Source organism: Pelodiscus sinensis, chromosome 17 (assembly GCF_052426305.1).
Source record: "Pelodiscus sinensis isolate ZL-2025 chromosome 17, ASM5242630v1, whole genome shotgun sequence".
Lineage (NCBI taxonomy): Eukaryota > Metazoa > Chordata > Testudines > Trionychidae > Pelodiscus > Pelodiscus sinensis.
Window position 1 is genome coordinate 24,229,738 of NC_143068.1, and position 16,437 is coordinate 24,246,174.

General features: G+C 45.6%; 1 protein-coding gene across 9 annotated transcripts in view; it reads left to right on the forward strand.

Annotated features, from left to right (window-relative positions):
- The window catches only part of ZMYND8 (zinc finger MYND-type containing 8), a 165,524-nt gene that overhangs the window by 48,577 nt on the left and 100,510 nt on the right, over positions 1-16,437 (forward strand). For all 9 annotated transcript variants that reach the window (XM_089769699.1, XM_089769693.1, XM_089769695.1 and 6 more), the window contains one exon: positions 8,104-8,174. In XM_089769699.1, coding sequence (XP_089625825.1) covers positions 8,104-8,174 — 71 coding nt within the window. The remainder of the gene's footprint in view (positions 1-8,103; positions 8,175-16,437) is intronic.

Genomic DNA, 16,437 nt, shown 5'->3' on the forward strand with positions numbered 1-16,437 from the left:
CAGTATGCCTTGATTCTGATAGAAAGACAGGGACATCTCTAGGCAACCTTTGCTGGTACACTGTTATACTGATATCTAACACCTGGGGCATGTCTATACTACATGGCTCCGTCGACGGAGCCATGTAGATTACCTCTGTAGACATAGTTTGGTATCCTGTTCCAGTATAGGCTGTAGTTTATTGATAATGTTTTGGACAGGTTTAAGTTGGGGGTTATAGGTGATGACAAGTGGTGTTCTATTGTTGGTTTTCTTGGGTCTGTCTTGAAGTAGATGGTTCTAGGTATTTGTCTGGCTCTTTCAATTTGCTTTTTTATTTCTCTGGGTGGGTAGTTAAGGTTTATAAATGATTGGTAGAGATCCTGAAGTTTTTCAATAAACTACAGCCTATACTGGAACAGGATACCAAACTCCAAGAGGCTCTGGGAGACAGACCCAAAGTCTCCTATAGACAACCACCTAACCTCAAGATGATTCTTACCAACAACCACAGGACATACCACACTAATACCAACCCTGGTACCTTCCGTTGCAACAAACCCCGTTGCCAGCTTTGTCCACATATTCACTCTGCTGATACCATTATTGGACCTAACCAAGTGAGTTATAAGATCAAGAACACATATTCTTGCTCATCCAGAAATATAATTTATGCTATCATGTGCCGAAAGTGTCTGTCTGCTATGTACATTGGACAAACGTCTCAGACACTTCGCCAAAGGATCAATGCCCACAAAACAGATATTAGACAGGATCACAAAGAAAAAACAGTTTCTTGCCATTTCAACCAGAAAGGACATTGTCTCAACAACTTGATTACCTGCATCCTGCTTCAAAAGCCTTTTAAAACTGCACTTGAAAGGGAATCCTCTGAACTGTTGTTCATGCTAAAATTCTAAACTTTGCACGGGGGTCTTAACAAAGACTCTAGTTATCTTACCAATTACAAAGATAGCTTCCCCAATTATCACCTCTAATATCATTAGCTCACAGACATTTACCTTCTCCCCCTCCCCCGCATCCCCTTTCTGTTCTGAAATTTGATTTGTCCTTTTCATACGTGTTCTTTTCTTTAATTGTATCCTTTGGTATATATGGTTGTGACTATTTTCTTCCTCTATTTGATCTGAGGAAGTGGGTCTGGCCCACGAAAGCTCATCATCTAATAAACCATCTTGTTAGTCTTTAAAGTGCTACATAGTCTTGTATTTTGCTTCAGCTACACCAGACTAACACGACTACATTTCTATCACTGAATTAAGGAGTTAGGGTGCAGTAGAGAGGGAGTGCCATATACAAGCTCTGGCTGGGAGACACTTATCCTAAGCGGCTCCTGGCGAGCTGTCCAGAGGGAAGGCTCCCTACCTACATGACTCACACCGCTCAAAGGCTCCTGTTGCTGGAGCCAGTGTGTGTGTGTGTATATGTATGTATGGAAAAAGCATGCCATGGGAGAGGGAATTGGGGCCACCAATGAGAGCTGTAAGGATTGTGCTGGGGATGGGGGCAGCTCATGGATACGCCCCCCCACTCCACAAGGGGCACATATTGTGCAGAGACGGACACACATTGGCCCCAGCAGCTGAGTGGTGCAGGGAAGGAGTAGTAGGCAGGGAGCCTGTCCTCGGGTGCTGTTGGGATGTGGGGTATTGATGGCTCAGAGGATCATGGCAAGCCAGTTCCAGCCCATGAGCTGTTTTGCCCATCCTATAGAGAGGTCTGAGTTGAATATGGTGTGCGGATTACAGGCCTGAGTCATAAACAAGGTGCTGGTTGATCCACAGTGGTGGAGAAAGAAAGTAGCAGAGTGGGTTTGAGTTGAGGGATGAGAAAAAGTGGTCTCTTTTAGCCATATTAAGTTTGAGCTGATGACTAGATATCTGTCAAGAGAGGTCAGAGTTACAGGCTTAGATTTTAGTGTGGACTGAAGGTGTCACTGCCACCACTTCCTTCCTTCCTTCCCACTGACATTATTAAAGATTCACATGGCCCTGTCCAAATTTGAATGTGGATTTACCATTTTAAAGGCAGCGATCACCTTATTCCCATACTGGTAAGCCATCAAATTGTAGAAAGAAGCATATTGTGTGTAGCAGCGTTTCCCAAAGTGTGGGCCGTGGCCCAGTACTTGTCTTCAGAAAAAAAAATACCTGCCCTCAGAAAACTTTGCATGCACAATTCTTGGGAGAGAGCCCGCCGCCCGCAGCGTCTCTGCCAGGCATGCTTCCAGGCAGCGGGGCTAGATCCGGCAGGTGCTAGGACCCAGGGAGAGGACTGGGCGCACTGATGCAGAATAGGAGCCGGTGCTGGCCGATAAAACAGCCAGGATTGGGGCCAGGGCGGGGGGGTGGCCACGCTGATGCTACCTCCAGGGACCACGGAGGTAGCGCGGGTTTCCTGCAGAGTCGGGGGGCAGTTCTGCAGCTGCGTACCAGGTCCTGGAAGTGCGCAGGCTGCTCTCCCCTCTGCCCCAACAGCCAGTGCGGTACCTAAAACGCTAATCCATCGTACGCTGGGGAGGCGGTGGGGGTCGGAGACTGCACCAGTTCCGTTTGCTTGGGCAGTGCGCGCTGCCATGGGGAGCGGAGGAGCAAGGCGTGCAGTGCCCCAGCGGTTGGGGCTGGTGCGGTCCAGAACTTCCTCCCTCCCCCTCGTGCAGGAAGGTATCAGGTGTGCGACGGACCAGCATTTCAGGTGCCGTGCCACTGTGTGGGAGACTGGGTAGCAGCTCACACACTTCCTGGGCCTTGGCGTGCAGCTGCAGGAACCCCAGGTATCGGTCCCTGTCCCCTCCTCCCCCATCCAGACCCCCCACAAGTACTTGCCCCAGCACCCACTGGCACCCTGTCCCCTGCCCCAGCAGCCATTGGCATCCTGTCCCAGCACCCACAAGCACAGTTGGGGCCACATTAGTGAGGTTTGAGGGGTTTGGAGGGGTTGTATTTTTGTATCTCACTTGTGTGGCCCCGACTGATTTTTCTGTGGGCTAGTGACTCCTGACTCAAAACAGGTTTCCCGCCCCTCTCGTAAATAAAGACAATGCTGAAACCTTTTGTGTTTGACAATATTTTATTTAAAAACGAATCCTGGCTAACAAGCCCCCAATTGGGGCCAACTCGTCATCTGGCCGCAGCACCATAATACTCCTGAACTCCCCACCAACTCCAAATCTGAGCCTATCATACACTGGAACCCTCTGTCCTGAGCCTCTCTCATCCCCAAAATCCTGCACCCTCACTTCCACAAGTCTGTGGCTTACTCAGCACCCCAACACTCCCCAGTCTGGAGCCCCCTCCCTGAGCCAGCATCTCCTCCACATCTCCTGCATCCAAATTCCTTCCCAGAACTTGCACTTCTCACTCTTTCCTATACCTAAATCCCTCATTCACACCCCAGAGCCCGCACCTCCTGTCTCAACCAAGTTTATATGTGTGTTTACCTTGTTTTGCGGCCCAAAAATAATAAAAAAAACCCGGGTTCCAACTATATAAAGTTTGGGAAACCCTGGGCCCAACAGTCTAACCAGTTTTCTATCTATCTTAGAGTCCATCTATCCAATCCATACTTCCTTAACTTGCTGGCAAGGATACTGTGGGAGACTAGTATCAGAGGGGTAGCCGTGTTAGTCTGCATCTGACGAAGTGGGTCTTTGCCCACGAAAGCTTATGCTCCTACACTTCAGTTAGTCTATAAGGTGCCACAGGACTCCTCGTTGCTTTTGTGGGAGACTGTATCAAAAGCTTTGCTAAAGTTGGCACCAGGAGCTTTGGGAGGACCAGAAACATTTATTTGCATATTCATCATTTGCTTAATTAATATGAAAATAAACAGGGCTCGCCGAGCGTCAGCGAGCTCTGCTCGCCAGCTGCACGGTTCTGCCCTCTGCACACGCGCAGATCGTCCTGCACATGCGCAGATCGCTCCGCGCCGGCTCTTCTGGGGTGTAATCTACTCGCCATGGGCGAGTAGATTACACTATTTGTTGAGCCCTTCAAATAAATGTTACCGGTCCTCCAAAAGATTGTGAATGGGTTTACTGGTCCCCAGTATCAAAAAGATTGAGAACCACTGGTATTATAGTAATGTGACGGTATAATAGTAGGTGCTATTTTGCCACTGTTATACAGTACATAATAATGTAAATATAATCCTTATTCCTGTTTGGTGGGGATTCTTTAAAAGATTAATTTTATTAAATACAGAGAAAAATGAATACACCCTTTCCTACAAAAATCCCAAGCAAAGTACATAAACCACCCATGGTGGTGGCAGTAGTATTCAGCATTGTTTTCCGTATAGATGGATTTAAATGAAGCAATTTTCAAAATCTTGGTTGGTGTGTTAGTCTGCTGACTCCCAGCTATACCACAATATCATGAAAATATATGTATTGGGATCGTTTGTTAGTTTTTCTGTACACAGCTGCAGATGTCAAAACCTTTGTGCAACTGAACAACCATATTCATTACCTTTGTTTCACCTACCTTCCACAACTTCATCTACACTGCCAAAATTTTAACTCCTATTTCTCCATTAGTGACACTAATGTGGAAGTTATGCAGGCCCAAAATGTTATTACTATTTTGTCATTAAGGATGTGAATATTTAACACGTTAACTGGTAATAGGCCAAGGTTAACTGCTTGGGGCTGGAGCAGCAGCAGGCAGTTGTCCAGAGTGGCCCCTGTCCATTGTGGATCCCCCCGCAGGCAGGGGCTTCTCCAGGAGGCCCATGCCTACCTGTGGAGGGAGTGCGCTTCAGCCCAGTGGTGGGTGGGATGGCTGCTTCAGCTGCAGCAGGGTCAAGTGGTTCTCTTGCCTGTCCCCTCTCTCTCGTTTTTTTTTAAAGTCAGTTAACTGGTTAAATAATATGTTTAACCAGTTAACCAATTAAATGGAATTTTACATCCCTACTTGTTCTCTAATCTTATTCTGAATATCATAGAAGTGCCTGTGTGGGAATGAATGACATGGTGGCAAAAACATAAGTACTCTGTATACATCAAGTATGACCAGTAATATTTGCTGGGGAGACACCCAAAAGTTTTAATAAGCAGTCACAGGCAGCGTTCCCTGTAAGTTGTGTGCTTGTATGGCCACCCAGGAAAGAATCAAATACTCCCCAGCTGATTAGCAGAGTGCCCATAGCTTGATTTTTCTTTCAATTGGTGGTACACATGGCTGGAAAAAAAAAATCTGCACATGGATAGAAAAGATTAGAAGGAACATTGGTCACAGGCTGCCGTTTTATGTAAATGGAGGGGATGTGGGATCAAGGATGGAATTAGGACATGGAAAGGAGCTCCAGGCCTGGAATAGGTGTGCAGGGTCTGGGAAGGAGTTTGAGTGCAGGAAGAGGTTCTGACCTGGGGCAGTGGGTTGGGGAGCATGAGGTGCAGGCTCTGGCCCTGGCTGAGAGGTGCTTATCGTAGGCAGCTCTCATCCAGCAGTGCAGCAGGGAACTCAGGTAGGCAGGCTGCCTGCATGCCATGGTGGCCCCTTGCCACTCAAAGCACCCAGCTGCTGCTGTGGCAAATACATCTCTGTTTCTTTAGGGGGACAGCGTGTCTCCAAGCATTGTTCCTGCAGCTCCCATTGGCTGGAAATCAACCTATGGGAACTTTGAGGATGGTGAGGGAGTACAGGGGCAATGTGTGGAGACACCCATCCTCCGTACCCCAAGGGATGCTCAGAAACACACTTGCTAGTGGTAGCTAGTTGTTTCCGGGAACAGTGTGGCTGGGGCTGCGGCAAGCAGACAGAGGCTGTCCCGCAGAGCTTTTAGCAGCCCATAGGGTCATGGTGGGCTGGAGGAAAATGACGGGCTGGATACGGACCATGGGCAGGATTTTCCCAACCCCAATTTACATTGTCTTCTGCTGTTGCTATTATTGGTGGAGTTGCATGAAGGTGAATTTATACAATTGATTTTTTCAGATTGTAGAGTGGGGCGAGCAAAATGCAGCCCATGGACCCAGCCTCTGCCATTGTCCCATGGCGCAGAAGGAGCCTCAGGCAGGCAGCCTGCCTTCTGCTCCCCCTCATGCTTCTCAAAGTGGCTAGCTGCACAGGCCATGAGCTCTATGTGATGTGAGCCTTGTGGGGAGGGGCTTTGCATGCTGCCTTTGCCCCCAGAATAATTTTGTAGCTCTCATTGGCTGGAAACCCCTAGGGGTTTGCAGTGCTCAGAGAGCATATGGCCCCCACAGCTGGCCACTTTGAGAAGTAGCATGGAAGGCAAGGAATCTGCCCGAGGTCTCGTTGGGCAGCTGGCCAGGAGCCACCTAGGTAAGCACCTCCTGGCTAGGGATGTAATAGTATAGTTGATTAACTGATAAACGAGCTTATAGCTTAATACTATAGTGTTTCTCAACCTTTTTAAATAAAGTATCTCTTTTAAAAAAAAGTGTAAGTACCCCTCCGTACCTATAGTTTTCAGACACACACACACTTTTTTTTTCTACCATTGCAACCCATTTGTTTAAACAACTTAATTGTAGCCAGGCAGGCAATGTAGTTTTTGGATATAAAAAGTACAAAAATAATAAACTGCTATAAAACTTAAAACAAAAATGTTGTGTAGATGTACTCCCCAGACTTCTCTCAAGTACCCCTAAGGGTATTTGTACCACTTGTTGAGAAACACTATAGACTACGTGCATTCCCCTCCCCCACCCAGTACATTTTTTTTAGCAGGCTGGCCAGCAGCCTGGCTCAGTCCCAGCTTGCATTGGATCTGGGACATACACTTTAAATGCAACTGCAGCACGGGTATTAGGAGCCAAGTGGCCAGGCAGCCTGGCTCAGTTCCCGCTTGCACTGGGTCTGGGGGTTCTGGACCTCTCCCTCCCCCAGACAGGGCAACAGGTAGCCAGTCTGCGAGGAGAGCTGGTTTTTAAACTGGCTCCCCTCACAGACCAGCTCCCGCCTGGCACCCCACGCTTTGTCTCTGATACAGAGGCAGCAGTGTGCAGTGGCAGGGGGCTCCTTGGGAGTGGGGCCAGAGCACACTGGCTGCTGCCCCAACCTTGGGGACTATAGAATAGTTGAGTAACTGATTAGTCGATTAACCTCATGAATTCTTTTCAGTTAACCAATATTTAACATCCCTACTCCCAGCCAGATCCTGGACATGGCATCCCAGCCCCTCCCACCCTCCCTTCCTCCAACCTCCTTTGCTTCTGCCCCAGATCACAATCTAAACCCTCTCCCACTCTGAACCCTGCACCCATGCCTCCTACCAGACCATGCACCCTGATCCCCTGCCCCAGGTCACAGCCCAGATTTTTGCACCCCATACCCCAGGTCACAACCCTCTCCCAGACCCTATACCCCCACTCACATCCTCTCCTACACCCATACCTCGATCCTGCACCCCATCCTCTTTCCTAGGTCACAACCCCCTCCTTCACCCAAACACCCTTCCAGACCCCACACTACTTCTGGCACTCCAATCCCTTCCTTGATCTTCCTTCTACACCCAACCTCCATCCCAGACCCCGCACCTCTTCCTTAATGTGGAAGAGTACAGCCCTTGACCACTTAGCAAATGCTTAGAGTGGCTCTCATAAAAATTTTTTGCCCACAACTGTTGAAGAATAGGGCTGTTAGATAGCATGTAATTGAATAGTTGTGTAACCACATACAATTTTAGTGATTACATGACTATTCAATAGTCTCTGCAGGCGGGGCCGGCAGCCAGTGTGCTTCTGATACCACTCCCAGGGAGCCCCCTGGCACCCTGTGCTGTCGCCTCTGATACAGAGGTAGCAGCGCAGGGTCACAGCAGGCCATGCCCGCAAGGGGTCCAAGCTTCCCATGGACTGAGACTGCTCCCCTACAGCAGCTCCTGTCTGTAGGGGGTCTGTCAGAGGCAGCAGTGTGTGTGTGGGGAGGTATATCCAGTGCTTGTGGGAAGCTGCCTTTTAAACCAGCTCCTCATGTATCAGAGGCAAGATAGTGTATACTCCACCTGAGAATGAACCTTTAAAGTTAGAGGAGATTAGATTTGTGGCCATAAATATTTGAAAGTGCCACTTAAGGCTTTTGTGCATGAACCTAAATATGAAAATAACTTTTCTAAATTTCTCTCTAACTCCTGTAGCTTGGCTGAAGAGGAAATAAAGGCAGAGCAGGAGGTGGTGGAGGGGATGGATATCTCCACTCGATCCAAAGGTGAGTGAGGAAAAGTGTACTTTATATGTATCCCAGAGCACAGGAGGAAATTGGAAAGCAGGAATGTCATCTGTGATCTATAGTGTGACTGACTACACTGAAAACATGAATTCTTAAATGCATATTGGCTTAATTTATGAAATATCATTTCTCAAATTTTTTGTTTTGGGTTTTTTTAAAGTATTGAATTTGAATTGGGCTATGGATTATCTCCAAGTTTTATCACATATAATAATCTGAATACATTGTGTCTGAAAACATCAATTTGCTTTTGATTTATAATCTTCCAGTAATCAAAATTTGATTCTGACTCTCAGAATGTATCAGCTTCTTGAGCTCTTCCCTGCTCGCAACATCCTGGTTTCCTTTGGATGTCATCTTCAATTTGGAATGGCAAAAAGGGGATTAAAAAGGAAAAGCTGTAATGAGGTCCAAAAATGCTTAATTATAACTTCACTCTGAGGGAACCTGAAATTTGCCCTATCCACAAAAATTGGTCTTGGGAACATGAATAATTTCAAGAACCCCTCTAGTATGCATTGATTATCTGCCATACACACACAGCAGTGATGATGATCAGATCCTTAACTCAATTAATTTTTGTTTTTCTTCATTTAAATCATTGCTCTGGGGTGGAGCTGGGGATGAGGGTTTCAGTATGCAGGCTGCCCTGGGGAGGGTGAACTACCCCAGCCCCCCCTCTGACTGCAGCAGTTTGGGGCCAGATTAGAAGTTTATCTCCATGGCCATTGCAGCTCCAGCAGGCATATTTTGGGAAAGGGGAGCTTCAGCCCCCTCTCCAAGGGTACCTGGAGAGTAAGAGGCACTGAGGTGGGGTAGTTCTGGGGGAAAGGTACACCTGCCTAGTGAGTGTTTCTTTTCTGAATGGTTTTCTGAGACACAATACCATTTCAGGCACATCCAACAATGCCACATACCACAGCACAGTGCTGCCTAGGGCACCACGAAGTTGAGGCAGTTTGGTGCCCCAAATTTTGTGGTCCTCTAGGGAGCTGTGTATTTTGCGTATTTGTGGGGACAGCCTTGAAGAAACAATGTGATTGCTTATATGTTGACCTTTTGCATTCCTTGATTTTTTTAAATTGATTTAACTACAGAATTTTGATATTATATTAGCCTTGTCTTGCTGCAGTTACAAAAGAAAAAATTGCCAGCAGAAATCCAAAATAATATTAACATTAAAATTGTTAGTCTCTGCTGGTCGTACTTCATTAAGATGACCGAGGTGAGAATGTGGCAACTTCCCAGTTTGCAGGCTGTTGTTTTTGACAGGAGATTGGTTTCTTTGTCATGTCATGGCATGGCTATATTTTCATAATAAGACGACCAAATTTTTTAATAAAAATAGCTTTGTTGAAAGCAGCAAAAATTGTGACAGGATTCTAAAACTGCTGGGTGCCCTTGTTTGTTTTGGGCTTTTTTTCTCTACTTATTAACCCTCAGAAAAGGAGAAAATAATCTTAAAGAAAATGAGCACATTTATCCAGTATTGCTCCAGTCCTTAACTCAGTTAATTTTAGTTTTCCTTCATTTAAATCGCTGTTCTGGGATGGGGATGGGGAGGAGGGGGGTCAGTATGTAGGCTGCCATGGAGAGAGAGGACTATGGGGAGGAGGGGGTCAGTATGTAGGCTGCCAGGGAGAGAGAGGACTATTCTATCCCTCTCTCACCACAGTAGCTTGGGGCCAGGTGAGACGCTCCTCTCCATGACTTCTGCAGCTCTGCAGACATAGCCAGGGGAGGGGTGCATGTTCCCCGGCTTGAGCAGGTTCATCTGCTCCCTACACTCCTTAGCCAGAGTGAGGAATGCAGCAAACTGTGCACTTCCCCTCAGTCCCTGATGAAGGGGAACAGTCAGAAATGTTCCTGTATGAATTGGGAGGACAGAGAGCTTCAGCCCTCCTTTTCCTAAAGAATGCCTGGGGGCAGGAGGCTCAGGGCTAGGGCAGTACTGGATAGTGGAGCGGAGGAGGCACATCCCCAGCCAGGCTCTTTCACCTGTCTGGAGAATCTGTCTCTCTTTGGTGTATGGTTTTATGAGAAGCAATCCCATTCTGGGCACATCCCATTTTCCTGACACAGCAAAACCCTTACGTTTCTTTTAGTTTTATGAGAGGAAGCTATATATTGAACTTGGTGGAGCTAGCTCTTACCATTTATGAGGTGCTCTTGAACAGACACACACACTCTCTAAAATATATAGTAGATTTGGCTTTGTGTTTTAACACCTGTTTAGATGGAGAAATTGACTAGCTGTTTTTCCATTATAGCTGTGCTGATTAATTTGATAGCACAGTTAGGCTATGTCTTTACTAGTTCTTTTGTTGGTATAGCTTATGTTGCTCAGGGCGTGGGAGAAATAACCCTCTTCTCTGAGCAACATAAATAACCCCAACAAATAAGCCAGTGTGTATCGTGCTATGTTGGCAGGAGATACTTTCCCTCTGACATAGCTACCACTGCTTGTTGGAGGTGGTTTAATTATGTTAATGGGAGAGAGCTTTTCTGTTGGCATAGAGCAGCTAAACAAGCAATCATAGTCCACTACGTCGGTACAGTTGTTTAATGACAATGGTGGTTGTATGTCAATGCAACTTGTTTTGACAGACATCTAGTGTAGACAAGATGCTTGGAGATCTAGAAAAAATTACCCCAGCAAAAGCATTTTTTCTGGTATAAGCTGCATCCACACTAGGAGAGAACTTTGTTGGTATAGAATACAGGTATACCTGTATATGGGGCCCTTGCTATAAGTTCAAGAAATGTTCAAAAAAATTTGGACTTATAGCAAAACAACTGAAAGGGGGGAATTTTTGCCCCACGGCTGACTTCTGTTTAAGCAAATTGGGAGGAGTGTTTTGCATGACTTATAACACACCAAATCCTACAAACATCAACTACTTTAGAGTGGAACAGATGTATACCAGGGTGACTTATTGCGGGGACCCCCTGTATTGGCAGTAGGGGTATATGCAATGGATGGAGCAAGCAGAAACAAACCCTATCATTGGGGACAAAGAACTTATCTGACCCCAGTGCTGTGGAAGCAGGGAAGATCAAGCAATAGGCTCCTGCTGGGGACCAGAGGAAGGGGAGAAAGATCAAGCTTCTTCAGGGGCTGGGTAGAGAGGAGGAGATGGTCTGAGGCAGGATAGAGGAAAGGAAAATGAAACTCTTCCTGGGATTGGGGAAAATGGGCAGCAGGCTCTTTCTAGGTCCAGGGGAGGAAAGAAGACAGTGAGGGGTTTGTGTTCCCACCAAAAGGTGTCAAATTTAAATTCCTGTGTATGCCCCTGATTAGCAAAGTATTGGTAGTGTAGACCTACCTAAGAATAGTTTATTTTGATTTAGCATAATCTAAATTAGTTCATGCTAAACCGTTTGAACCAAAAAAAGTGTCCACAAAGCCTTTTACACTGGACTGACGGCTTGTGTACATGAGGTTAATGCCTGTAAAACTATTCCAGAATAAGAATGCTCACATAATCAGGAAAAACTGTTCTATTTTAAGTTCAGTCCCTACCTGAATTCAAATTAACTTTCCTGTGTAGACAAACATTGTCATCTCGATATGCTGTCACACCTATAAATCCCAGATTAGACAAGTTGCCTAGCGCTTTATCAGTAAAATCTGTTTACTCCGTGTATACTCTTACAGACTTATAGTGGCACAGCTGTGCCACTGTAAAAGCACTGGTATAACTCTTATGGCAACAGGAGAAAGCTTAGTTAATTGAGCTGGTTTTATAATGTTGATGGGAGTGCTATGTCAGTGAGAGAGTGTGTGCTGCCGACATAGCTCTGTGCACATGAAAACTTTAGCTGGCATAAGCAGTGTCGCTTGGGAGAGGGTGTTTTTTATACATCTCTGCATGACACAAGTTTTGCTGAAGTAACTGCTACAGTAGGCATGGTCAAAAACTCTAAGTTGTATTTTTGAATATGTTAACCTAGTCATGTTCTGATTCTAAAGTATGATTTGTTTTGTCTTGACTACTGTGTGGAGGTGAACTGGAGGAGAGGAAGAAGTTGAGAGGTGAGGAATAATGGGAGAGGAGATGACGGCTATGGCTGCACTAGAGAGCTTATAGTCATGAGTGGTGGGTAAACAGGCAGTAAGGGAAGGCTAGCCCCCTCTCTGTCCACCTGACCCTTCCCCTCTTCTGCCCCCTGCTGGATCCCAGAGTACCCCCTATACTCCCTGCTTCTGGTCCCCAGGACATCTCCCTCTCCTCCAATCCCAACCCTGGGGCGCAGGGCAAGTGCTGCTGCCACAGCACCTCCAGCCCCAGAACCCAAAATGAATAGTGCCACAACAACCCCACAACTCCAGCCCCTGAGCACAAGGTAGGTGGCACTACTGCAACACTTCCGACTAGAGCACCAGGCAGGTCATCCAGCCCCAGTCTGCCCAGAGCCACAATAGAGCAGGAACTAGGAGCAGATCGTGGGAGCTTCAAGTTCTAGGGTAGACACTCTAAGCCAAGAGGCAGCCACTAATGAGAGGCAGTAGCTATGTCGATGGGAGAAGATCTCACCATCATAGCACTGTCCATAGTGGTACTTGGGTTGGTGTAACTTATGTCATTCAGGGGGATGGCTTATTCACTCTCCTGAGCAATGTAAGTTATACCTGTGATTCACAACTTATTTACCACTGTGCTCTACATCCAGTGCTACCTATATGGCTCTAAGGATGTCACATGGGTTGCAGCACTGTGTTGATTATGTTGCAGGCGGCCCACAGGCCAAAAATCATTGAGTTGTACTGACATAAGTGGTAGTGTAGACATACCTGAGTTGGAGCCCTAAAAGAGAAGATGAGAAATTTGGCTCTTGACGAAAGTAGCAGCAAGGCACTAAAGCAGGAGACTCATGAGTGCGAGACATGGAAGGTGTACAAGAGATAAAGCCAGGGATGTTGGAATGGGGGAGGGAGAAAGGGGAGAGCCTTCCCACTTTTTGAAAGTAGATTGGTCTAGTCACTTTTCAACTGGGTCCCTGCCCCCTTTCTCTCCTCTTCCCTCTGAAGACCCTGCTCATCTACCTCCAGCCAGGCTAGCCGCTAGAGCCCAAGCATCTATGGGATGCTACAGACTCTTTACCTCTCCAGGGTTCAGGAGTCAAGAGCAGCCCCGTCTCATGCCCCCACCCAGGGTATGAAGGTATGAGACTCTCCACATCTGCCCGCATGCTGCACATGGCTCTTACCTGAACCCAACTGTGACTGGATGGCTGCAGTCCAGCCGTGTTAAGAGCTGCACATGCAGCTGTGGGGAGTTGTAGAGCCTCCTGCCCTAAGCATGGGTCTGTGGGGCAGGGACACAAGCAAGAGGCTGCTCTCTGCCTCTCTACCCCCATCTCAGGAAGGTGGAGAGTCTGGGGGGTGGGGCCTCAGGCAGAAGAGGAGGAGTGGACTCTTGATCCCTGAGGGGAGCCACTTTTAGGCAGGCTCTTCTGTTCTTTGCTAAAGGAATTCCCTTCCAAAAGAAAGGAGAATAACCACAGGCCTCATCATTTTCAGAACTGAACATATGACTTCTTTCTTTGACTTAACCAGCAGAAACTAGTGTTCCTTCAAGGTAGATTGAGTGCACTATTTGTATTGCATGCAGCAATAAAACAATATGGGTATGTCTACACTACCACCCTAGTTCGAACTAGGGTGGTAATGTAGGCAACCGGAGTTGCAAATGAAGCCCGGGATTCATTTGCATGTTGCCGGGCGCCACCATTTTTAAATGTCCGCTAGTGCGGACTCCGTGCCCCGCGGCTACACATGGCATGGACTAGGTAGTTCGGATTAGGCTTCCTATTCCGAACTACCGTTACTCCTCGTTCCACTAATCCGAACTACCTAGCCCATGCCGCGTGTAGCCACGGGGCACGGAGTCCGCACTAGCGGACATTTAAAAATGGCGGCAATATGCAAATGAAGCCTGGGAAATTCAAATCCCGGGCTTCATTTGCAACTCCGGTTGCCTACATTACCACCCTAGTTCGAACTAGGGTGGTAGTGTAGACATACCCTATGCTAGTTGGCCCCAAATATTAATTAGAGCAGAAAATGAGTTCTAATTGTTGTCATATTTAAACAAAAATACCTTTTAACAGTATTACTATTTTTATGTAGAAGACTAAAGTAACTATCTGCATCTTTCTGTGAGAACTTAATGGATATTTGTAGTATATGAATTTTAAAATATAATTGCTGTTTTGTGTAGAATGTTTTCTTTTTATAACAGAGTTTTGTTGTGAAATGGAAAGGGCTCCTATTTCTATAACAGATCAGTAGTTCTTAGCAATATTGGCTAATTTAAAGAGATTGTTGCTTCTATACACCAGTGTTGTCTAACTGGATAAGATTTTGTTATGTTTTGAAGGGTGTGTAGTGTAGCAAAGGTTAAAAACAATCGAAGACTGAGCATCTAGATACCATAGTGATGACACTGAAACAATCAAGCTAATAGATGAGAAAACGCTGCACAAATAGATAGGGATCTTTCTTTGAGAGGTTCATTATAACATTTGGTCCTGTTATTCAGTGACCTCAACCTCTGCAAGTAGTCTTAAGAAGTAAAGGAGTTAAACTGTGTCAGTATTTTAGTGTGGAGGAAATATAATGTCATCAAGAAAGTGTTTTTAGAGCAGTAAGGTCCAGGATGTTGCCCTTATTCTTTCATTGCAAGATACAAGTGGCTCTCACTAAAGTTGTTATAATCTGTTAGGAAATTTACCTTTTTGAACCCAGCCACATGAAGATTTGACTCTACAAGCTCTAGCATCATCTTGATTCCTACACCGCTGGGTGTCATCTTGATTTATTCCTTATAGGAAGGATTGTGCTAGTTATGTATAAGGCTTCGTAACAGTAGCTGAATTGTTCCTGAAGGATCAAAATGATTGCTTAAGCATCTTGCCAGATCTGTTACACCCATGACCTAAATTGAAGAGGCCCTTACTATCTAGCTTTGTCTTTCTTGATGAGAGCATGTGAATACACAAGATTTTGCATTATGGAGTATATGGCACTTTATATATTCACAAGCATGGCAAGTATTTGTGAGAAATCCAAGGAATTAGCCTCTCACAACACACTTTGCATTTTACAAAGGCAAAATGATCCCTACCAATTCAACAGTGAGAGAAGGATTAAAGGGGCATACAACGTGAACTACCTCTTTACCTGTATGAGGGTTCTTTTCATGTAAGAAGGAACCACAGTGGTGCTTGAATTAGTTCTGCTTATGTTGTGTTAGTTTTGTGGATAGGGGACTTCCATGGCCAGGATTCTTCAGATAGCATCTTTCACTGATGAGAATACACCCAAAAATTAGATGGTATACAAAGAAGAATGGAAATGATCAACGAATAGGAAGAATTGATTTATTTAGTCAGAGAACTAATTTATGGATTATTTTCCATTATTCTCCTGTAGTTTTTGTTTCTGTGTGTGTGTGTGTGTGTGTGTGTGTGTGTGTGTGTGTGTGTATATATATATATATATATATATATATATATATAAATAAAAAATCAGTATAAGCTAATATTAGAGAAGACATTTTGAAGGAGAGGTCTGATGTTCCTTTTCCAGGCATGTGCAAATGTGCACCACCAGTAGAAACAAAACCTAGTGTGGGTGCACTGCTAATTAGCTGGGCAGCATATGATTCTCTTCTGAGTGACTGCACAAGTGCACAGCTTACAGGGAACATTGGAGAGGTCCCATCTGGCTTCCAAGACGGTCTAGGAAGGGATGAGAAAAAGTGACAAAACTTACTCATACCGTTACAACCACCATCTGCAATATAACTCCAAGTACAGTTATAAATAGATATGACAAGTCTGTAGAAAAAAAAGTCTAAAACTTTCTAAACTAGTAGTTTTTCTTTCACTCTAACTATATTTTCCTCTCAGTTGCTCTACTTGTTGGTGATTTGGTTTCAGTGGTTTTCTGGCAACTAAAGGTTCTTCCAGGTGACGAAACCTGAGTTTCATGGTTTTAAAAAGCAGCTGGGGGAGAGAACTAGAACTGATTGTTCAACAACCTTTTTCCACACTGTCTCTCTCAAACAATTACATGAAACCAAGTTTTGACCTATTTTCTGGTCACCTTTAAGCCTAACAACTTTAAGCCTAGAACTGTCCACTTTTAAATTCATGTGGTACATAAAATTGAGTCATATTGCTAACTGTGAGATACCTCTAGCTTCCATCTGAGGGCCTGGCTGTAAACAATTGA